The sequence below is a fragment of the Ascidiella aspersa genome, chromosome 9 (genome assembly GCF_963924565.1).
Source record: "Ascidiella aspersa chromosome 9, kaAscAspe10.2, whole genome shotgun sequence".
NCBI lineage: Eukaryota > Metazoa > Chordata > Ascidiacea > Phlebobranchia > Ascidiidae > Ascidiella > Ascidiella aspersa.
In genome coordinates this window covers 21,450,967-21,476,913 of record NC_139455.1, presented here as the reverse complement: position 1 = coordinate 21,476,913, position 25,947 = coordinate 21,450,967, and the positions used below count along the sequence as shown (strand labels likewise).

Genomic DNA, 25,947 nt, shown 5'->3' with positions numbered 1-25,947 from the left:
ATGATCAAAACAAAAAGTATAATGTGTTTGGTTCCACTAGGCTACATATTCAGGTTCAAATCAAGAACGACTCTAAATGCTTAACAGCAAACAAAGCTTTCGTGAGATAAGCTAAACATAAATAACAAAGCTAAACTTTCTAAACTTAAAACACCGTAGCCAGTAGCAATGAGGTGAGAAAGTTAGGCGGACAACAATTAGTGCCCCTTAGGTCACACAGCGATTCCGCCTATAAAAATACATCAAGTACAGACAATTATTTCCATACGACTTTGCCTACTTAGAGCCTCTAAATTTATGCCATTGGTTTTGCATTAAAGTGCTAGTAAAACGTTCCTAAAGAAGCCTATCGTGCCTAAAATATTGACAGACATCGCAAATGAAGCAGTGCGTTATGTGCATAACTGAATTAGAAGCTTTAATTCCATATAGCTCACATTAAGGAACTAACCCTGAAACTAATTCACTTTAACGAGTAATAAATTCCAGCTGCGTTAAATCACCATAACTGAACTCGATGTAGTTATTCATTAACTGTCAATACTGAATTCCAACAGGCTATAACTTATAAGTTTTCAGTTCATGTCCAAGTGTTGGCGAACTATGCTCTGAGCTTTTGTTTAAAACTACACAATATAGCAAACGACTTCAAAAGGCCAGACTACACGCGCGCTTTTTTACGGGATTGTTGCGTCACGGTATTTGATTGTTGTGCAACAGACGAAGTACATTACAGGCTTCTCAGTCTAAACCGCAGTCTGAATCATAGGAAATGGAAAAGCCGTTTTTTGTAAACCAAATAAGAGAACCTAAATATATCGTAACCCGTAGTAGTGCAGGATAGACAAAGAAAGACTACGCCAGAAACGAAGAGGGTAAGTCATAAGCAGAGGGAAAAGCAAACTTGACTATGAATTAGAAAAGAATACGTCCAAATAAGAGTTAACAAATAAAGTAGACAAAAAACACTAGTGTTAAAATAAACGTTTTTTGGTAAACGCTGTGGGACTGCCTTCATACCAGTACACGGTTACCCTTTGCCAAGAGGCAAGACCTAGATTTTAAGTACATTCAATTCTTTGTCATTTTTTTTTCGGCTTTGTTTTCATATAAAGCTAGTGGGTCAACTATTCTTGAGGGTGATGTTTGGCGTAAGTAAAAATAATGTTAGTTTTTTAGTTGTACAGGTCACACCCGCTAATAGAAAAGGTCTCCTGTTATTTTTTGTCTTATATTTGCATACTCAATTGATGACAATTTTATCGTAACAAGGACGTGATGTTTACTTTACCCGGGATTTTTCCTATATGACGTTGCCCTTTCCTGTATTAAAGTGGTTCAGACAACCCGTCTGTATGCTTTTGCATGTGACCGTCTACCAACCATTTCGCGGGAATTAAACAATTTCCATTCTACAACTAGACATCAGCCAACAGAGGGAAAAAACTAAATTATTTTGTTCAAATGTTTAAGAGTACAGTCAATGCACACGCGTGATTAAATTGCATCATCATTACACTCCACATGGCTTAAAAGTAAATGCATGTATTTAACCTGTATTTTAGCACTTAAATAGTGCTCATTGCCAGTTTCACTGCTTAAAGTCTAAAGGCAACGACCTGTTAATACAAGTGTGAATAAATCTTATAGTGTCTGCTGTGAAATGTTAAACTGGGTGCAACATTTACAGTTATACACTTTTAGAAAACACACGTCGGTGTTTTTACCTTGCATAGCTGGAAATTCGGCAAAAAATCACTCAACTTCAAATAACTAAAAAACACATGTTTCGCTCATCCAAAGGCAAGTCAAGTAGTCTGCTTTGTAGATTTTCGGTCTTCAAACTTTCTGCGAAACTTCGTAGCTTACAAGACAGCAGTCGTTTGACTTGGACGCTCTGCCTTCGCGACTAAACACTGAAGTCAAGAAGGTGGACAGGCGAAAGGCGTTTAGTCCAACACGTAACTCGAAACTTCGTGTGTAAATAGGCAATGAATGCCCTGGATCGAATTGCGAGCCCAAAAGTATTTGGTCGGGATGCCGCCGCGCAACAGACAATTCGGCGGCTTGAAACAACTTCTTTTACACTTTGCCCTGATGTGGAGCGTGGGTCGATATAGCACTAAAGCATTTAAGAAGGTGTGTGATTGATGACCCTATATCTCCACTACTTTGTCTTTACAAAATATTTGCGATTAAAGTTGTAAAAAGTAAAATAAAAGTTCCTATCCAGAGGGCAAACGGCCGCTCGGCGGTATACATTTTTATGATTTTCGTATTTTGACAGGGAACCGCATTAGAACCAGAAAATGTCTTGGCGGTTCGGATTACGAAGCATAATGTGTGTTTTTTGTAAAGGAAGCTATACATATTTTAGTTTTGAAGCTGGTGAATAGGAATAGATGAGGATGTCTTACAAAGTTAAATTTAATCGATAAAATAAAATTAAAAAATATAAGCTTACTTTTACTTAAAAACGTTTTAAAAAAAGTAAGCTGCGGGCCGGATTCAAATTCTTGGCGGGCCGGATTTGGCTCGCGAGCTCTAGTTTGCCCAGGTCTGGTATATATTCATAATATTTTTCACCGTATTAGCACTGACTAATAATTGCCGCTAACTATTGTTTCATTTTTTACACTGTTTAATAAAACTAATTTTCAAAATAAAAAAAAAACTTTGAAAACTAAAATTACATCATGTATATTGGTTCAATCTAAGAAAAGCGTCATTTTGCCTCAGTAACAAAAGGCAGAGTTCCCTGAAAATTAACTTTGCTTTTAAATCGAAATATTATAATACGTCGGTATGGAGCTCACTCTTTGTTTCCGGCTTACGTAGATCAGCGCCGTAAAATTAAAGTAGCAAGAAATAACAAGCCTTCTAAAACAAGATTTAATATTATAACGATTTGTTTCTATCAATGGTCAACTTATTGCACGTTTTGTGTTTGGTTTTTGGTGTAGCCTATTTCGTTTTCGTTTAAGCACAAAAAACTTCCTAATTCTCTCAGAATGCTGTTTTGCCTAATGTTACCAGTAGTGTTGTATTCTGTGCTGAACGCGCGCCGTTTCGGTATATTTTGTTAATTGTTTTGGATTACATTATTCGTATTCTTAACTTCCGACAAAATACGTAGTTTAAAACGATATGACTTACACTAGCCCTACTGCCATCAGAAATACAGTACTCAAAATTAATATAAAAAATATCAGAAATACAGCACTTCCAAATAAATATTACAACATCACTCACCAGAACAGAAGATGCAGCAGTACGGGCTTGCGAGCTTCTTTAAAAAAATCCACCGATTTCGGGATGCTGAATCCATGTTCTTGTGACTAACCCACTAAGATTATGTTTAATCTGTTGCTTACTCGCACCTTCAGTGCAGTTTTATGGCGCTCAATGAAACTGCGATGTTCGATTCCGATAGGTTTCCTCTGCAGTTATCAAGACGAAGTTGCTGGACTTGTAAAAAAAATGAACTGCCAGGCCCACGAGATCGTCGGATTGTTAGGAAACTCGTTTCCGTAACGCTTGGTTTCAATTTATTTCCGCTCGAAGCTAATTTTCAGTTTCCACATTTCCTGAAAACAACCGGGTTGAAATTTTTTCGAGTTTAATTTTATGCCAGAGTGCTTGTGAAACAATTATAGGTAAGAAATATGCCGTGTTTAATTCAGTATGACAAATGCACGGCTATTTTTAGATAAACGGCAATACTGGTCAACTGAAAACTAATTCCTCGAGACAACATTTCTTGCATACGCTTCTGACGAAATGCTTTTTTGTCAATCTATTTCCCTTTTCTAAAGTAATTTGTATGTAAAAACTGTCCACTGATCCTACTTCATCGGGGTTCATTTCTATTATAGTTCGCCTGAAAAAACACACACAAAAGGCTTACTGCTACCTGAACCACGGCCTTATATAATGGTCCTATACCTTAAAAGTAAAATGGTCCTGCGCAACAAACCTAAACGTGATGGCTAGTCGTTATCACGGCGTTTTGTTACATTTAACTTTTCCATGTTTTCTGCGAAACTGTTTCAAACTGATCAGATTCGTGTCTGGCGTTTTCATTTGTAGAACTTGTTACTGCAATGAAATATGACGGCTTAAAACTATTAAAAAATTGACCAAAATACCATTAAGGAAAACTTTCTAATTTGCCGTTTAAGTGATAATGCTAACCCTACGCATATGAGCTCAGACGAAGGATCGTTAGTTAGACGAAATAAATCGTTTGTAATTTAATCAAGTCACTGTCCTTTATTGCCTACGACCCTTAGGGTTTTCTGGTCGTAACCGTACGTATCAAATAACGTCTGGCATTGGCCTAAAATCAAGAACGACCCAAAAAGTCAAATCGGACGAAACAATTCCCCGAAGATGCTGATAATTCGTCTCTCTAAAAGATCAAGGAAACCTATTTATATCGTCTGTTTTGTGATACGTATCGTATATGTACATACAATATATATCACACAGCGTTATGACTTAAGTCAATGGCTTGACTTGACTTACTCTTTTAAACTAATGACTTGACTTAGACTTAGTCATTTACTCAAATTACTTGACTTGGGTTCTTGGGTAGGTCTTTTGGGCAAATGACTTGGGTTGAGATAAAGTGTTTTCATTAGGCATATTTTTTATAAACTTGAGTTGTTTATTTTAATTTTTGCACTTGAAATAATTGTATTTCTTATGTTGTGGGTGTTTGTTATTTTTAGTTGAGTTATTGCAATTAATATAAATAATCGGACGAGGATACCAATTTTAAATGTATACCAATTCATTTTTACGATAAGAACTTAACGTGGAATTGACTTGTTGTAATATTGACTCTTCTGGGACTTGACTTTTTATTTATTTATTAAAACTTGACTTAAAAATAAGTTATTTCACAAATGACTTGCCTTGGACGGGTTAACAACTTCTTAAAGCTGAAGCAAATTCTAACTAGTAATCTTGAAAAAGTGCCTTTAAGCGTATCAATTTTATCTATTCTGCTTGTAACATTGTAATGAGGTCATTTGCTATTGGTTTAGATCGCAAAACAACATTGTCCAAATTATCAAATATTTTTATCGGAATAAAATGTCCAGTTTTGGACATCTCTGATTATTAGGCCTCCTTTTTTCCGAATGCTATAGCCTATTCAAAAGCCATCAATTTCGTCTAGTCCGCTATTGTTGGGAAGTACAACTTTTAGGACTTTGAACAGCTAAAAAATTACATCGGAGGTCCTCAAAACTGTAAAATTAAAAGAGGAAGGAATGTAATAAGTTATTTTTTTGCGCATTCCTCGCATTTTTTCTGATAACACTCCTTTCGACTGTAGTTCCAGTGTTGTAGTGGCTTAAGTCAGTGACTTGCATTTAAGTCACTGTTTTGAAATGATTAACTTAAGTCTTTCGGAAAAAAGACTTGACTTGTTCTTCGATTAAGCATTGTTTTTAAAATTAGGTCGTTTATCTCGATTTTTGTATGTTAAACGACAAGTTTCCGATACCTATACCGATTACTTGACAAAAAGTCAAAAATAGCCCTAGTATCGGTAAGCTTTGGAAACAATCTTTCTGTTTTAACAATGTTTCATAGAAATTCAGAAATATGAAAACACAAAAAAGTACTAATTGCGGGGACTAAAAATTATGCTCAATTAAGTCAAAACATTAAAGTTTTAGGTCGTATTTATATCCAGGTGCTCAAGTTTTTATTGTAACAAGGTTTCGGGTAAAATTTGAACAATTCATTAACCTGAAGCCGCGTATAGAGTGGCAAACAACGTAAAGGCGATGCATATGCTCCCAGCAATGAACAACTAAGTCATGGGCAATTAGCAGGCTTCTGTTTTACGACCGGGACAACACGTTCTACCTACAACAGCTTATCAAAAGTATGTTATTGTTAAACGACAAGTTTGCTATACGTTGCATGTTTGTTGAGTTTTAAAGAAGTTTTTGCTCATAAAAACGAGTTCACCAATTTTAATACTTTAACGTTTCATTTTTACGACAAAGATGAAAATAAACTACCTTCAAATGTATAGAGTCGCTGCATGGTCATGGTTGAAATTCCTATAAATTAGGTATACGACACCCCCCCCCCCCCCCGCTTATCGGATGAATAAAAGTATAACCACTTGGTATCGGCTCCAATCCAATATCCATCCCCACTGATAATTCTGCTTTACCACATTTGGCCTTTTTTGGAAGAGCAGCCAAAGTTATTTGACGATGCGATGGTCAATTAAGGACAAAAAATTCCAATCATTTTGCAATCGTATTTTATAGGTTCTGAACGTGAGGATACTCCGTCTTTCGCTTCAGTGTAATAGTTGAAAACCATTGTAGTATATTTAGGACGCGCCACACGCCCGGTGTCTTTCACTTTGTTAAAAAAATATTTTTGAAATATTACTTTTGCGTTACCTTATATGGGTTTAGGTTTTTTTTTTCGGGTTTATATATAACTCTTGAAATAAGACAAACAGATGTGTTTTATAATATGGCAATAGGAAGTGGAATAATATCAAATCTCCACTGAACACTGAAATAGATACACCAAATACTGACCAATATATTTGTTTATATCAGAGATACCGGTACACAACGTTCTGAACCAAAAACGAAGTTCGAATTAATCCTAATGCATAAACCAGGCGATATCTTACAGCCTAGGCCTAAAGACAAAATACATATTCATTTCACTTAATGATTTCGTCTCTTAGTTTTTGAGGTTCTGAATTAAATAATATCTTTCTAAAACGTGTTAGCCCTAGTTAACATTAAGCTATTTCAATAACCTTGGTGTGATAAAAGGGCAAAAAGGCTATTGAACGTTTTAAAAATAACAACAAAATAAAACATATTGGTTAAATGGACTGATTGGCGTTGCGGGCAAGAAAATATTTGGGAGTCGGACTCTGGCCGCAGACCTTATTTACATTGCTCTTATATAACCTGTTTGCACGGCCCTAGCGCATATTTGTTATAAAGAATGCTGCGTGTAGAGGCGCTAGAGATCACTTTACTTGAAGAAAGGCGAAACCTTTTTTCTTTTGCTTTACGTAATGTGGAAATACAGTAAAGCAATAGGACGTAGCAACAAACGGTTCATTACATATCTTGTTCGTTCAACGAGTGAATGAAAATGTTATTTTTCTACTTGATTAAATGATGATAAACTAAGTCCTAAATCATAGCTAGTTTGTCGGAGTCCGCAAGAACCTATAATCAACGTAGAATTGTTGTTGTTTAGCCTGGGGCATATCCGAAACAGTTAAATCAATTCTATTTTAGTTTGTCAGGTTGTTTAGCCTTGTATATGTCAGTTTTTATGCATTTAAACTTTTGATTTATTTTACGTACCAAATAAGGGCCCCAATATTTTGAAATACCAATAAATGTATTTTCATTACTTAATAAAACTGTTTAAATTTTCTGAATTGTGTTAGACTTTCAAAGAAATTTGCAGTTCAACTTTTAGAAACTATGTTAATCTATTTTTAAAAATAATATTATTCTTAGTAAACTGGTGGTTTTGTACATAAGTTATACAATGACTGATAAATGCCAAGCTTCTGTTTTATAGTTGTAGTGAAGTATGATGTTTTAATCAAGAACCTAACATAAAATATCAAGCATTTCCATGTTATCGTTTCTTGGTTATTATGTTTGAAATAAAGGAGTTTAAATTTTACTTATATGAATGCTTAAATCAAGGCACAATCTTAGTCTAATGTTATCATTTTGAGAAACCAACAGCTTTCTTAACTGACTTATTTCGGAATGTTGCCAAATAAAACTTTTTGGGTACATTTTAAAGTTGTATGTTTTCCCTTTCCGTGCTAGTTTGAACACCAGCAACACATTTGTTGCCGTTTTTAATAGTAAGTGTATCCTAATCATGCCTACACGCTTAACACGCCGGAAGGATTATAACCTTGTCGATGATACTTACGACACAAGACTTCCTTTGCACAATGAGGAGGCTTTTCAACACGGAATACAATTCAAGTCGAAGGTAAACTGAGTTTTAATAATGCGCAGGTAATTTAAGTTTTAGAGCTATCATTCATAAACTCATACACAAATTTGTTCTTTCCATTGTGGTACTAGGAAAGTGTGCAAAAGTTGTCCAATTACCCAAGCTCATCCATGTTGTGGCAATAAATAAATTGTGTCTGTTAATATTGATTTAAATAAGAAGTTTGGTTTAAATGACTGATAAAATATAAGCCATTTGGCCGAGGCACTATAGTGTTGTTCAGTGTTAATGACCAAGATGATAGTTAATCCAAATGATTTAATACAATTTTTTGTAATAAATGAAATTATTCTTTGTATACTGTTAGCTGTAACTTTTGTTTATGTTTTGTCAGTATATTGGCACATTGGATGTACCTCGCCCAACGGGAAGGATGGAAATTGTCGTTGCTATGAGAAGAATTCGGGTAAGTTTGCTCAACTCAAATAACAAATGTTTCTGTTATTTAAAACAAGCCGTGCTAGCAGTGACAACGCTAACACAAGTTTATTTAAAAAAAGTATTACCCAAATAATGCAAAATTACATATTATAGTGTATTTAATGTGATAATTTTGCTTTGGTAAATATTTTTTTTATTTTGAAAAGGCCATAATGATAAATACTTGTCTTCTGGACACTACCCAGGCAAATATTTCTGTTATTTGAAACAAGTTGTGCTAGCAGTGACAACGTTTGCTATCACAATTTTTATTTTGCAGAAGTGTTACCAAAATTACTTACCATGGTGTATTTAATGTGATAATTGATTTGGTACTTTTTTTTATTTTGTGTATCCTGATTCCTGACTAAGGTTAAGGCAATAATGATAAATACTTGTCTTTGGACACTACCCAGGCTAAATAGCTTAGATCACTAAAACACATCCCCATGGGATGACTTTGTTTGGTGTTTAAAGTGGAAGGCAAATGACATTATTGATTTCCTGCACTTTGGGAATTGAAAATGCCAAGCAGACAAAAATCCTTTTTTATAAATGGCACCCAGCAGTTTTGCATGCCCTGGAACTGGGACCTAAAGTTGAATAAAGCTGTGAAAATTTTTCCAAAAAATTTTTACGGGCAGTATTTTGTTGTATGATTGATTTCTCATAATTTTAAGTGTTTTAAAGGTGTGCATCGTTGTTCTCAAAGATATGCAACTCATTGTTTTCCGTTTTAGTCTTAGGAATGACCCTCAAGTTAAATGTCCATTGTGTTCTATTTAAACTGGATTTAAATGAATCTACATCTGCAATGTAAATACAAATTGTCTGTCAACATGTATGGAAATCCGAACTAAGTGCAGGGCTAATTTTAATTTACTGTTACTAAAACTATAAACAATGACTATGACATAATGACAATATTTGCAAACACAAAATTAATTTAATTTCCTTGTACTTAAAATTATCAAATAAAATGATGACACACTGTTGAAACAGGTGACATAATGACATTTATAATAAAAAAAACATATATAATCTAGAGACATAACATATTACCATATACAAAATAAATACAAAGTTGTACGTAGTGTCTTTGATTCAACAATTGTAAAGGTATAACAGACAGAAGTTACAATTCAAAGTAGTTACTTCAAATTCTTTGGGTACATAATTGTGTGAAAAACAATTTCTTTAGTGGATATTTATTTGTGATGTTATTCTGTTCATTGAAACATAATGGTTTGATGTTGTAGTAAGATATCAAAGCCGTTTCATAAGGAGGTAGCATATCAATCATTTCAAATAAAATGTTGAAAATAAAATAAAACAATGTTAAACAAAATGAATAGGACTTATTCGAAACATTCAAAATGATACCTACTTCTCTATGGGCTTTATTATTCTTACTACCTATTCTCTTCATGTTTCCAAAAATTCAAGTGGTTCAGGACCAGTCCTTGATACTTATTTCCTCCCATAGTGGAACACACAAACAAGCACAGCAGGTCTTTTCCCCTTGTCCGTGATTTGAGCTCATTCCAGTCAATGGGCCGCCGCTGTGCTTCGCCAACTTGTCAAATCCTAATCCCAATGATAAGCCGTATTTCCGCCCCGACTCATAATTACAGGCCTCATGACGATTTCCCGCCGTCGCCTATTAAAGCGTTTTTGTTCGCTCTGCTGTTTTTTTTGTTTGTTCAGAATCGGATGTTTAGTCCCTCCTACATTTTTGCTTATCAACGTTTGCGCTTTTGTTCGGCGGCAAACTGCGAAATCGGTTTATTGCGAGTTTTGTGGGAGGCATTTGGACCTATTGCCGAAAATATTTCACGGAAACGTGTGTATGCAGTTGTTCAGAAACTATTCTGATGAAATCTGCGGCCGTTAGCGGTGTTTTAAGAGTGCGACTTTTTCTGTAACTTTCCACCGATCTTTCCAGTATTTTTCTCAAAATGCCAGCCGTTGGCTTTTAATAAAAGATACACATACATTTGTGTTCAATAACTGTGACACAGCCATTCTGTAGCTGCTTTTTGACCAACGATTGCTGCTTACGTATAATTAGTTTCGGGTGAATCGTGTGTCTTTAGGCTTTTGCCGTCTTTAATTGATCGGACAGCGCCCAAACCCGAGTTTGCAAGGCGATTTTCCATTACGGCCAACGCGCAATTGCAAACGAACCAAATGGACATTTGCGCGGCGGTAAAACCTTTCATCAATTTATGTAAGAGCGTAGCCGCGTACCAAGGAGCCTATCGCCAAGCCGCGGCGTCATAAATATTTAAGCAACGACACATCCGACTTATGCGTTTGCGTTTGGCAAGGTGCTGAAACGCCCCGTCGGCCACCGGCGCGTAATTTTAGCGCTGTGCGAAAAAAACCCTACCCTCTCAGGTTTTTGGCCGCTTGTCTCCGCCATTAATTATTAATTTGAACATTTTCGCGGCGATCCGGACCCGATCCAATTACTCAATCACGACATGTCGGACTGGTGTTAGAAAAAAATCCAGTATTTTCATGTTGCGCGTATTAAGGCTCGCGTTGCGTAGCTTTGGGTCTCCGGCTTAGACGACCTGTTTGTAAAACGTATACTGCTGAAAGCAAAACAATCGTCGTTTACATGAGTTACGCTCGAGTAAGTGTGCTATTATACCCCATAAAACCTTGTTTAACCTTGCACACAGGTTCCAAAAAAGTTGTATTTGTATTTTGCTCATGGTAGGAAATATTTTACCATGTAAAGTTGCCTGATATTTGCATTTTTGCGGAAAAGTAAAACTGTGACAACGAATTAGTCTTGAATACTTTACATTTGGATACTTTACATTTTTAAGGATACTTTACATTTTCAATCCGCCTTGCACAATACACGGTTTAAGAAAATATATTAATAAAAGTGATTACAACCCAGAACCCACAGTTTAATACGCCGGTGACTGATGTACGTATAGTCTTTTATAAATTCGGTTCAATTTTGGTGTTTGTTAAATTCGGCAAAATATAAAACCAAAAACATTTGGTATTTTAAACGTTGAAGTATGTTACAACGTTTTTACAAAAAATATGTGTAGGGAACATCCCTGGATTCGCAAGGGTCAAATCCTGTATAAACAAGTTTACACCAAACTACTCAAATGTCAACAAAAAGCTTTTAGCCAAAATATACGCGCTTGACAAGAATTTACATGTGATGTCGGTGTCTTACTATGAGATTGTTGAGTGACCAAGGTTAAGTTGTTTTAGACCGTTTTATTGCTACGTGAAAAATGTCTTATTCCTGTTAATTAAGTGTGCCCTATGTCGTCAATTGTTAAGAAAAGTTACGATTCGCGAGTGTGATCCATCGTTGCACAATATAAATGCATACACTTCTTATTGACATTTGTGTTTTACCTTATATGGCTGTACGAACGATTTCTGGGTGACAAACCTAATCAAAAGATGACTTTACGTGATCCCCTATTAAATTAAAAAAATGTTGTTGATGTCCTTTTCATATATTAAAAGATGTTGTTATTCCAACAGAATCAGAACCGATAAAAGAAGTGACTTTTGACACCTAAATTGCTGGCATTTTATTCGAGTTTTACGATGTAGCATAAAAATAATAATAAAGACACTGTTGACTGCAATAAAATATCGCTGTACATACACAGATTTGATAATGTTATTCCCAAGCAAGTCGAACTCGAAAAGGAGCGAATTTTGTCACCCGAATTGCTTGCATTTTGTTCCCATTTCTAACCATGTAATAAAGCTGTTGACTGCTTTAAAAATCGCGCCTAGTGTCAACAACTGGCAAACTGCAATGTCACACCTTTTGGCCGCTTAACAGAAGTAAGCGCAAGCAGCTGTCTGTGGGGCAATATGGTGCGATTCGGGCCCACATAACGGAAGTAATTAAATCCTAACAAGCCAATACGGGTCAAACACATCCGGCCATTTGGCACGATGAAACAAATGCTGTTATCGTATGATGATTGAAGTGTTCACCGTTCAATTTACGCTTGTAACTATTCGCGGGAGGTAAAAAGAAACGGCCGAATCCACATTACAACCGCGTTTTTGCGACTTAAGCTTTTCCACTCAAGATTTGTTCTTTTCAATCCGAGGCCTTGACATTTTAGCTACATAATTTTTTTTTTCTATTTTTTGAATATTTTAAGTCGAAGTTAACAATTTTTTTAATTATTTTATAGTTAAAATTCTCAAAAATCGTGGAAATTTTATTTTCAAATACTAGTAACACCGAGTTGTAGTTTTGTTCTTAAACAACAACACTCAGTACATTTATTTTGTTTCCAATTATGTGTCGCCCTGAAAAGTCCTAGCCCGCCCGTCTGCCCTGTGATTCTCAAAGCCCACTTGAAGTTTCCGTTTATTTGGCAAGCGCAGTGCGTCAGTCCGTGTTATATTTGTTCTGGCTGCTCCAATAAGGTTACACAGTCGTCGGACTGAATCGCAGATCAACTGCCACCAATTCCTTGCCGCGAAGTGAACAATGGCGCTTTAAATCTTATTATAAGGCACTTCGGTGTCGTCTTGCGCAGTCCAGCTTCTGTTTAGTGTCTTGCTAGTGTCAATTTTTTGGGCGGTTCTTGTACTGTTGGGTCGCAGCGCTCGTTAAGTTACTGCCTTCTACCTAGTAAAAAAGTATCTGGTTTCGTAAATGTTGTTTTCCAATAAATAATCGAGACTATTTTTGGTTTTTATTAATGTTTGTGGATTTTGAGCAAGATTATTTATCATTTTTGATACCAACATTTAAAAAAAGACATTCGATTAAATCGACATATTGTCATTAATTCATACATTTTGCCAATCCGTCGTTAGCAAATGTTCTGTCTTACAATGATATGTTTATATAAAAATTGTGACGAAAATCTGTGTACTGTGTTTCAAAGTTTGCCGTATGTTCCACAAAAAACATATCAGTTTTAGACTAGAGTTTTGCTTTTTCCAATTTGGGGTTGGCGTTTTTGCGATTTCAGTTCTGTGTTGATCGTTTTACACTTATATCTTCTAATCACCGAAAATTCCAAACACGCTGTCATACCCCACACACACACACACAAAACGAAGCAACGTTTAATTCGACTTTGCCAGCCAGTCTTGGCTTTGGCGGCTCGTTAAGTAAATAGTCGCGAAGGATCAACCGTTACGCCCCTCAGCAATTAATCGCGATTGAACAACCGAAAACAACCCGCCTTATTGCTCTAACGTGACAATAAAATTCGTCCAGACTTCGAACTGTTTGCTGAACTTGGTCGTTGACTCTCCTAGTTTTTATATGGCCGTCACACCTTGTTGTTAAAGTCTCTGTAAAAATATAAAAATCACGTTCAAGACATTCTTATTCATCGTTAGCGGTAAGATATCACCCCGCCATAGTTGTTTAGGTAAACAAAGCATCTGTTAGGTACACTAAAGGCCACTATGACGAAAAAAACGCTGAAAGATTTAAAGCTGAAAAAACACAATTTTTTAAAAGTTTTTTTGTACTATCAATTTAAACGTTATTTATCACAATTCTTTGGAGCATAATGGTTGGAGGTTGTAGTAAGACGCAATAAGAATATCACAATTATTGATCGTTAAAATTTAATATGTGCAAAACTCTAAAAAAGTTAAAGCATAAAAAACACATTTTTTTACTTTTTGGTAGTCTTAGATTAAACGTTATTTATCACAATTCTTAATCGTTAAAATTCTCCATGTGTCAAAAAATGGTCATATATTGAAAAGCATCGATTCGTAATGCTTTCGATGCCGTTTTTAAGGTGTCAGCTCTAATGCCTTGCGGATTTATGCCTATCGATCTAATGATGCCACGCTTTCCCGTGGGAAACAATATGGACATAGGCGTCACGACGAAGGCGATATATTGGTTGCCTTGAACGCCTTTCGAATTTTACCGGGAATTATTAAGTGCAAGCCTTTTGACCACCTTCGACATTACCGTCGTCCTTTTTTCCACCTCTTCATTTCCCGCTGCTGTTTGAATTAAAAAAGGCTTTTTATAAGCGGCCATACCCGTTGCGCTGAGCGTAAGTGTTTTTCTTGGTAATGAACGGAAACGTCACTGCGTCTCCGAAACCTACGTTTCTCCTACTTTGTCGTTCGAATTTGTGTTCGCAATACTACTATAAGGTCGTGTCCAACGTACATTGAAGCCTACGCTTTTGTAAAAATGATCCTGTGAAAATCGATACTAAAAGTTATGCCTAAATAGGCGTAAAATGAAAAAAATGTTGATGCTTTAATTTAAATGGGCACTCTATGCACGGATCTGTTATATAGCTTGATAATTAATTGCAAAACCAAAAAGGTCATGTTAGTCAAGACGATTTGATACGAACTTGTATCGCCTTCAGTTAATAAGATGATGTCGATCTACTCGACCTTTTTGGCTTTGCAATTTATTTTACTTTAAACATTTGTATAAACATGTTCTTTAAATATTAGGAGGTAACACGATGCCTATGCAAAATTAGCTGCAGTTAATATGCAAACTGGTTGTCTTACACGCAAAACTTTTACCTGCATGTACGGTTGGGCGATATATGCATTGCTTTTTTAACCGCGGCCTGGAAACCTCGCAATGACGTAGGTGACCCGGCAGCAACGTCACACTGCCGCCTTCTGTTACGTCACGATTGGTTTGTTCCCGCTAGCCCGAGGCTTGAATTCAGCTCACCCGTAACGAAGACACGACACGGCCCGTGTAGTTTTGCGACCTTTTCAAGGGAAACCATTGCTAGCCTAAATGCTGAACTGATGCGCAGAAACGTCGCGACAGGCCTTAGTCGTTTACATATGCGTTATACGCGTCTTTTAAGGCGAACTCAAGCGCAAAAGTGTTTGCCGTTCGCTCGGCAAAGCTAACTTTCATGTGTTTGTTTGGGGCATTAGGCACGACCAAGTCGCCAAAACGAAACTTTCGCCGGCTTTTCATTGTCCTCCAGTAACTTCAATGTCGTGCCTATTTTGTTGTGTGAAAGCACTACTGAGTGCCCTTGGCTGACGCCATGCCAATTGCCAACAAGTCTTCTTTTAGCGGGATATGTTATTTTAAAGATTTTTTGGGGGTTCCGAAGCAAACATTGTTTCATGCTGCAATATTTTTGTGTCAAAGTACACATTTTTGTTGATTAAAAGTCTGGGGTGGAATACTATGCTAAGCCACTAGTAAATTGAACCCTGAACATACCACTGTTTTTCTTAACTTGGTTGCTACGTTTTAATTAACCAATTCGATTGACCAACTAGTTAACTACCCATTTTAATAAACAACTGCTAATTAGTTTAATTTGGTGTAACTTAACATTTTTTTTCCAACACGATTTTATATAAGTTTTAACACTTTGAACTAGTCTATTTGACCAATTAAAATAAAATAAAATGGGCAATTTTTCCTTTCATATAAAGATGCCTATTTTGTTTACACACCTTTTTACAAAATTATTTTTTCTATCTAGTATGAATTCAAGGCAAAGCAGATCAAAAAGCGAAAAGTCAATGTGACTGTTTCTGTGGAAGGGGTTAAAGTTACGCTAAGAAAGAAAAAGAGGGTTTGTAAAGAACCTAATTTAAATAACTGCCACTATTTGATAAGAGAAATTCTCTGTTGTTATTTAAAAAAACAAGCTTAATTATATGCATCTCTTTGCTTTAATTTTTTTTATATTTATGTAAAATTAAATAGGTCTTAAAACAGATCCAATTGAATAAAATTACATTGGCTACCTAAACTTATGCACAATATTTTTTGCAAAACTATGTTTTAGTTACTAAATGAGTTCAGTAACTTCGCAAAACAACATAATGTTTTCGTTTTTTGACAAGACTGAGTCTATCTTAATTTGCAAAACTGGAAATATAGGTGTTTATTTAATCTTTGAAAATGTTTATATAATTTGTTTAGTTGTTTGTACAATGCTTGTATAATGTATCAACACGTTTTTTGTTATAAAAAATTAAAAGTTATTTTATTGTAGAAAAAAGACTGGAACTGGGATGAACGGAAATTGCTGGTGATGCATGATCCTGTTTATAGGTAAGCATAAACTAATTACACAGAAACTTTTGTGCTTTAAAATGCTGTTACTAGATTTTGAATTTTAAACAAAATCTAAACATGGCATATTTTAAGAGTTTATTCAACTTATGCTGCTTAAGAGGTCAGAAATTTACCTGGGTGCAGACTGGCTAGTGTAATAATAATAATATTTACTGGTTTGTGATTCCAACCTATTGTCTGACTCTCAACAAGTTGAGCTAAAACCTTTAAATGCTAACTCTTCAAAACATTTCGCAAGTTTATGCCTCACTGTGTGTTACACATATATTTTGGATATTACCCTACACCTTCTGATCCATTGTATTTGCCTTTTTAATGTTGCTGAATAATGTTTATGTATTGAATATACTGTTGCTGCCAGGCATTATATTAATTGTAAAAAGGGTTCTTCCGACAATTATTTATTCTGTACCGACATTTCGATAACCTATCCAGGTAATATTCATCAGGGCATATAAACTATGTATTGTTTTCATGGTAATTTAGTATCTGTTGTCTCCACATATAATATCTTAACTGCTGTGCAGGATATTCTATGTATCCCACGACTCCCATGACTTAAAAATCTGGAGCTACATAGCTAGAGATGGGGCAAGCAACGTTTTCAGATGCAATGTCTTCAAGTCAACCAAAAAGGTGACACGTTTTGTTGATTTGTCACTTATTAGTTTAAGTGCGTTTTCACAGAAAGCCTAAATTCTACAATCTACAGTGACCCAAATTTTCAATATTACGCTAAGTCACTTACACCAATAAATATGGTAATCAGATGGCCCTATATAAAGACAAATTGTATTAAATTCTAAAAAAAAAAAAAAATAGCTACTGTGACCTGATGAAGCATGGTTGTGTGAAAGCTTGTCAAGAATTCAATACAATTTGTCTTTAATAGTGTCACCTGATTACCCTGTTTATAATAGACAAATACATCCATTTTTCAAAGACTAATAAACATGATACATTGTGTGTGTGTGTTTGTTTGTAGTGCCACTGTTTAACCTTACACTGAAAGCTGTGCTAAAAATGTATTTAAATAAAAAAATAGATTCTTTGACCTGATGAAGCACGGTCGTGCGAAAGCTTGTCAAGAATTCAATGCAATTTGTCTGTATAGAGCAGTGGTTCCCAAACTGTGGTACGCGTACCACCGGTGGTACGCGAGAGTCTTTCAGGTGGTACGCGACTACGTATAAATCTGCGAAAACTTAAAAAAAAAAATTTTTGAAGCATATGTATAAACTTGCGAAAACTTTCAACTTTTAAAACTTTCAGATTGGGTATTTGCAATGTTGCGTTTTAATTACCTTTAATTTGAGGTTTCGCACGTTTATGACGTAACACTTAACTTGTTGAAGATAATAAAACGTTAATTGTTAGCTGGTTTAATATGTAAGTAGTAATAAACTGAAGAGCAGCAGTGTAGTATTGCCATATGTATAATGATATTTCAGTCATATTGAACTACTGTAATTTCTTTTAAAATAGAGGAATAGTGTGAGAATTTAATTTTGTTTAATTTAACCATACTAGGAACATGTCTAAACGAAAGTACAGCCAGACTTAGGCTACATAAACTACGGGTTTATAGCTATTGAACACAATAGAGAAGCTGTTCCGCAATATGTTTTTTGTATGAAGGCGCTTGCTAATTCAGCTATGAAACCAAGCATACTCCCGACGACATCTCAACCAGCTGGTGGAGAAAAAAACAACTACATCCATCGCATTAAAACTATTTGCTGTGTTTTGCTTAATTTATGGCTTTTAAGTCTTCCTGGAATGAAGTTGTTAAACTCTAATACAGCTACATGCTCATTTTCTTATCTATATGCTTAAATAGCTATAGTTTGAGATATTCTAGTCAGATGTAACTTAGGTGGTACATGAACACTGTACAAAAGCTCAAAATGGTACGCGAGAAAAAAAGTTTGGGAAACACTGGTATAGAGCCACCTGATTACCATGTTTAAAATTAGACTAAAACGGCCATTTACAAAGACTAATAAATATGATAAAGTGTGTTTGATGTGTCACTGTAACTGAACACTAAAAGCTGTACTTAAAAATGTATTTAAATAAAAAAATAGATTCTTTGACCTGATGAAGCACGGTTGTGTTAAAGCTTGTCAAGAATTCAATACAACATGCGGCCATTTACAAAGATCAATAAACATGATAGATTGTGTGTGTTTGTTTGTTTGTTTGTAATGTCACTGTTTAACCCTACACTAAAAGCAGTGCTAAAAAAATGTTTTTAAATGCCAACCTGGCTGAGCAGCAGCTTCAGTAACCTTGCCCTTGTTGAACCAGAGTCAAGCAATGCGGATAGTACGCACCATCGGTCAAGCGTTCGAGGTCTGCCACAAATTTAATGCCCTCTCTTCTGCTGATGGACGGACAGCAGAGGGCGCCAGTGACAAAGAGCAGGACAAAAAGAACGAAGGCAAGCTGATCTTTTTATATTTTTAGTCTGTATTTGCAAATTAATATGTTTGTGAATTAATAAAGCATTTTGTAAATTGAATTAGCTGTTGCTGCCTGGCATTGTATCAATTGTAAAAATTTGCTGAAGAAAAATTTTATAATTTATTTTCAAATTGTCTTATCCTTTTATCTGTAGTGATAATACTTCAACTGAAAACCTTTTGTTTAAAAAGATGTTTTAAATATTTTAAAGCAGCACTTCTCCAAACTTTTACCCGACATTAACTTTTGCTTCTTTGATGTAACTGAGACCTCATATCATGTTTTTCCCAAACCAAGAAAAATTAAATAAATCAGTGTACAATAGTTGATCTAGGTATAAATCAAAGAAAGGAAATTGGTTCAGCAAATATTTTTTTTTAAATATTTAACTAAAATGATGTTAAGCAGACCCAAAAAAAGTTAATAGAATAGTTTAAAAGTAATTCACCTACACTTTTGCTGTTATTTTAATAGCAGATTCGTCCTTGTGACAATGTGGTACATTAATAATTAACACCACACCTTAAACTCGTTCAAACTACATTTGCTAGTTACACCTTACAGGCCTATGAATGATAGTTACATAATGACCAATGCTGATTTAAAGCAATGCCAATACTGAACCGAACACACTTTATTCCAAATTTTTTTGACAATCACTGTTTCTGTTGTTGACAGGTATTTTAATGAAATTTATAAAGTTGTTTAAAGCTTCATAATGACCAGTGCTGATTTAAAGCAATGCCAATACTAAACCAAACACACTTTAACCCAAGGTTTTTTTGACAATCACTGTTGTTGACAGAAAAGTTCATTCATGCTTAACTATGATTTATGACATTTATAAAGTTCTTTAAAGCTTCATTATGAGTTTTTTAAAGCATGGGAAATTCCGAGTGTCTACCTTCCTGTGCTTTGTTTGTGGTCCTAGTTACTTTTGTTCAAGTGCTCAGTTGAAGTGCCATAGATTGTCAGTAACGCTTGAGCAACTTTTTAGTTGCGAACCAGAAATTTCCCATACTCTATATCAGTGGTCTCCAACCTTTTTAATAAGCGACCCCAATTTAAATAAAATGAAATTAGAAATTACTTTGCGACCCCATTTTTTCAGATAGGTACACAAATATTTTAAATAATGCTGAAACTAAGTAACACTAAGAAATATGCGTAATCTATACAAATTGCAGATAACTGTTGCTATATGTGCACCAAAATGATTTATTTTAGAAAGTTTTCTTTAAATTGATTTTGAATTTAGCACACGAACGAACACAAAAATTTTAGTTTGTTTTAATAGTAAATTACATTTAGTGTGGTGGTTGTGCCTGCATAGGACGCGGCTCCACTTTAAATCAGCATAATCGCCAAGCTCTACTACTTGCAAGCGATTTACGATGTTTTGTTCTTAATATTCTCATTGCACGGATTTTTGGTGCACAAAGCCACATTACGAAAGAGTAGTTAACTCACAAAATTGGACAGAGTTGTAGTCCAAAAGTAGATACTCTGAAATCTTTGTAACCTACCAGATCTTAAGAGTTAAAACACCTATTTCTTTGTAGAATAAGCACAAGCCTATTTTTGCTATGTACTCAGTCACGTTTATAAGTGTGACAGCATTGCAAAGAAAACAAAATAAATAAATAGCACTAAAACAGCAGAAATTTGGAAGGTATGGCGACCCCAGAAAAATTTTGAGCGAACCCACTCGAGGGCGTGACCCACAGGTTGGGGACCACTTCTCTATATTATGTATTACCAGGAGTTTTAAAATGATGATTTAGGCTTTCCTATAGCCTGTGAAGTATAATATCAATTGTTACAAGGTTTCATGCAAAGCTCAAATTTGCTGCAATGCTTTATCCAATGGTCAATATTGCTAGCATATTAACAACAAGGAATTAATAATATTTTTTTGCTGTGCTGCCCAAATAATTCTTTTACTATAAAAAAAAAAAGTGTTGAGAAGCAAATGCTTTGTTTTAATTATTTTGAATGTTTAGAATACCTCTCTAAAATAATAGCTATACTCAATGTTCAAAATGATACCTACTTCGGTATGGGCTTTGATATTCTTACTACGCTTTTATTCTGAATCTTGATTTTCAACCGATTGTAGTGCAGGATTCCATAAAAGCCTTGATTTTTGCTGAAATCCCAGTATATAAAAAGTGGACATAAATAAAAAAAAAATTTGCAGCAGAAAGGCTTTGATATTCTTACTAAATCTTACTACAACCTCAAACCATTATGCTCCAGACAATAACGAGTGTTATCATATTTTTTTTTCTCCAAATAGAACGGCAAGTTACCCTCGGTGGCAACGAACGAATGGGTTTGAACGGCGAGATCGAGGAAACTGACATAGACGCGGTGGATGTTGTGCAGCCTGCCAATCTCGCCGAAAGCGCAAGAACCGGTGTCACTGACCTCGACTCTGTGACTGCAAAGGTGATTTTTTTACCGTTTTACCTGTTTTTTTTACCGTACTTTGACCTGATGAAGCGCTGGTGTGCGAAGCTTCTGGAGATTTCAAAACAACTTGTCTTTATGTAGTTCCACCTGATTTCCCGTTTTTACCGTAAAATTTTTGATATTTTATGTTATATAAATATATATCGTAAGAGAATGCCAGTGTAAAGCGTTTTTTTTTTAATTTTTTTAATCTGTTTTAATAATTGTTGAAAGTACAGCCAGTTATAAATTGTTTTTTGGGTAATCTCTTTAATACCCCAAACGTGATATTGTAAACACTTGAGAAAACTGTTTATTTTCAAGTTTCAACTGAATATCATAAGATACGAATTAACTTCTTAACGATTTTACCATCAGTATTGTCACCGTTAACTGGAAACCTATTTTTTATAAGAAGGAAACACGCCCAGTTTTTGAGGAAAAGTTTAATGAGAGCATAATAAAAACAGAGGTTGTACACCAAAACTATGACTATTAGCCTACGTAATTTATTGCCAGTTTTCGGCATAACGATATGGTGGTCAAGGCTTGTCAACAAAAATTGTGCGTATTTTTTAAACTACAAAACAATATGTTTTTTTTTTTACGGCACCATTTCGAGACTCAATATGCGCTTGTCAAAGGTAAAGACTTAACACATTTTCCTCCAAAAAGTCACCGTAAAAGAGTGTACGGGCAATTTGCCTCTAGCTGACGATGCCATTTATCACATTCCCTGCGTGGAAAGCGCTGATTTGGCCGACATCAAAACAAACGAGAGCGGCGGGTCTAGTGCTAGCAATGCTTCCAGCACCTGGCGCGGCTAGCATCAGCCGATCATTTTACTCTCGTTTTACGCCAGACGCTGTTTTGCCTTTTCGCGAAACCGCACGATTAAGCGAATTCCGCAAATTTCGGCCTGCGTCTCTGCCGCGCAGCAGGCTTTGTTTAGCTCTTTTGGAAGGGCAGCATACTCTGGCAAAGCTGGCAATTCAATTCAGTCACTATTAAAATATAACGTCTGGTCTGATTTGCTATCTTTGCTAGAGTATTCTGCTGTTATTGATCAGGAATTATTGTGGACATTTATCTTGCAAGGGTCAAGGTGATTTCTATTATCACATATTCAGTGTTACATTGCTATTTTGAAGGGGTTGGATATTTTTGGTTGGAGATGTTTGCGCGGCCGAATTCTAGTTCTAATCTAATTCCGATTTTACCAAAATGCTACTTTGTCAAACGGCATTGTTAGTCTCTCAGTCGAAACAATTTATTTAAATTAAAACACTTTGGTCGTTAATATGGTACATCATTTTTACACCGTTGCTAAAACTTATTTTTTTAAATATTTTTAAACATATAAAAATTGGCACAGGAATATTTTCCATTCCCAATATTATGAGAATGATTTGAGACTTAAATCTATTGTGATTATAGATGAAATTCTAGTTCAATTTCTAGTTTTTATTTTGGTTTTTGAGATTTCAGCAATTCAAATTCTTGTTATAATCTAATTTGGAAAAAATAAAATGATCTAATTTTAATTCTAATTTAATTTTAAATAGCCAAAATAAATCTAGTTGTCCAAGTCTAGTTGCTCCCTTTCAATTTAACATTCGACTTCATTGTTGCAAAAAGGCATAACCAACCCTCAAAAATTTAGCCAGGCGTTATATTGGCCCTGTCGATTGGCCCCGGCATCCGCGTCTGCAAATTCCAGCGTTCCGTGTGCGTCTTTACGTTCCTACGTCAGAACTGACTGTTTACGACGTCAGTCAGACCCTATGCAACGCTTCGAGCCATAACGCTAAAATAGTATAACCACAGAAACGTCGTTTATTTCGAAGTAATTCTGTGGGCTGTGTGCGCACTGCACTGCGCTTTTGTGACGTTATTAAATGACGACTTTTAGCGCTAAGCCTGGTTTCTCTCATTTATGCCATAACTGATTGTACCATATACATAACAATCAAGACCAGTCATCACGTTGTTTGCTCAAACTTGAACTAAAATTGCCTTTAAACGATTGCCAGCAGCAGTTATATATGGTTCATAGCGACGTAAATGGACAACTATCTTGCTTCCACATATTTGTAAAATATAATATAAAATATTATCATTATTTTTCTTTTATAATATAAAAGTAGTTCGACAGATTAAGTAGTATGCAAAAAAAAAAAAATATATATATATATATACGAACAGGCGTAAAGGCTTCTCTGACGATAAATAACACTATTTCAAACACCACCCACAGTTTAAGGCGACGTTGTTCCAAAATTTCTGCTTTTTATTTATAAAAAGCCCGTTTTATAAAATAGGTAATAAGGTGGCGCAATATAAAGACGAATTGTATTGAATTCTCGACAAGCTTTCGCACAACGGTGCTTCCATCAGGTCAAAGTAGAAACAAAAGCAATTAAAACGCACGAAGTAGAAGCACAAGCGCGAGAAAACGGGGATAAAAATGATAAAGTAGAAAAGGGCACTAAAAAAACATTAATAAAAATGCAATAAGAAATATGAAGTCTAACATATCCGCAGGCACATGCTCGCAAAGACGTGTGTGACAGACACAAAAACAATAATAACTGGAGGACTGCGCTTCTAAGTACGCTGGGCGTAGAAAAGCGTGCTATGAGGCGTATCACCCTATTTCCAGTGATTCTCAACCTTTTATGGCTTACGGCTCCCCTCAAAATAATAAATAGATTTGCGGCACCCCGACTGGAATTTTCGTGGAGTATTTTACTGAAATGTCACTATAAATGGAACTGGTACAACACAATCAACTTGAAACATGAAGGAAAAAGTCATTTGATATAATGGTCTCTTATCGTGCGCAAATAGTTGTGTCAAGAAGCTTACCAATTGAGCAAAAATCAGATTCTTAAAAAAATCTTAAATACCTATCGGCACCAGCATTAAAACGCCGCGGCACCCCGCTTGAGAACCACTGCCCTATTTAGAATTACTCATTTACAAACAACTTTTTAAACTGTGTATTTTACATTTCCACAGTCCGCCTCCCCTCCAACCAACCGGGTAAACGGATCCGCCCTCACCAGCTCGGTGCCGCCCCTCACTGCGGGCCACGCCCCCCTGAGCACCCACCACCAGATCCAACTTTTGCAACAGCAGCTTCAACAAGCCGAGCAGCAAAGTCAGGTGGCCGTCGCACAGGTAAGATACGAAAGGTTGTTGTATGCAATTTAAATGAACATGAAGTATAATATGTTTAATTGTTTAATGAGCCTCTTCGGAAGTCGCACGGTCTAACGATGACCGCTTTAACTTTCATATGCAATTAAACGCAATTTTTTAAATTTCGGCCTACGTCTCTAGCGAAGCAGGCTTTTTGTAGTTCTTTGGAGGGGCAGAATGCTCTATCAAAGCTAGCAATTTATGTAGATCCTTAAAAAGAGTCTGACCTGAATTGCTAGCTTTGTTAGAGCATTGTACTGTTACTGATCAGGAATTAGGCTTGAGGATCGACATTTATCTGTCAAGGGTCAGGTGATTTTCATTATCGCATATTATCCAGTGCTGCATTGCCACATGCCGTGTAGTATGTATTGTATATTGAGCCCTTTTGGAGGTCGCACTGCTTAACGATAGGCGCTTTATCTTTTATATGCAATTACCCACTTGACGACTTACGCTTAGATTTGACTTAGAGATGTCCGATACTCGATATTTTATTCCGATACCGAGGCCCGATATGTTGGACAAAAATTATCGCGATCCGAACAGATTTCAAGTGACGTCATTACTATGCTCAAACAAGTAAAATAGATGAAATTCAAACGTTTAAAGGTATATTTTTTCTTAAGGATGTTCGGCTAAAATTTGCTTAGCGTTAGCAAGTTTAGTTACCTCCTGTTGTTAATATACCGTTTTTGGATAAACTTACCTTTCAAGGTAGAATCCCTGTTTAGGATCGCAAGTCCCGGCTGAAGTTCCGAAATTAATTTCACATCGGATCGGCAATCTCTGATGTTGAAATTGAATAGAGTTATTCGAAACGTTCAAAATGATACCTACTTCTTTATGGGCTTTGATATTCTTACTATATACCAAGAGTTACGGTTAAATATGTAAATAGAAAGGGCATACATAAAAATATGTTGAAGGAGCCAGCAAAAAGCCAAAAAAACTGGCCACCATCTAGAATCTAGATTATAGACTCCACACGCTAAAAACTAAAATCAACATTATTTAAATTAAATCTGCAGTCACTTGGGTTTGGCTTCTGTCAAGTGGGCCATGACTTTTATCCCAATTCCCAACTCAATCGCCTTGACGCTTTACCTACCTGACGACACGCAAAGGCTGTAGAAGAGCCTTGGGGAATAAGCGGTAGATCACCACAAACCTTATCTAGATCGCAAGACGCCTGAAGTACACCAAAAAACGACCGTGTATATTCCAAATGCACAAAATTCTAGTTTTCTAATTTAATGAAT

The 25,947-nt window shown here is 35.7% G+C and overlaps 1 protein-coding gene across 1 annotated transcript in view; it reads left to right on the top strand.

Annotated features, from left to right (window-relative positions):
- Positions 1-7,864: 7,864 nt before the first annotated feature.
- Positions 7,865-25,947, top strand: part of LOC146133568 (uncharacterized) — a 33,865-nt gene continuing 15,782 nt past the window's right edge. Inside the window, 8 exon segments of the mRNA XM_083396971.1 lie at positions 7,865-8,031; positions 8,390-8,461; positions 15,960-16,052; positions 16,479-16,537; positions 17,089-17,197; positions 18,872-19,004; positions 21,327-21,478; positions 24,503-24,664. Coding sequence (XP_083253097.1) covers positions 7,915-8,031; positions 8,390-8,461; positions 15,960-16,052; positions 16,479-16,537; positions 17,089-17,197; positions 18,872-19,004; positions 21,327-21,478; positions 24,503-24,664 — 897 coding nt within the window. The 5' untranslated portion in view covers positions 7,865-7,914.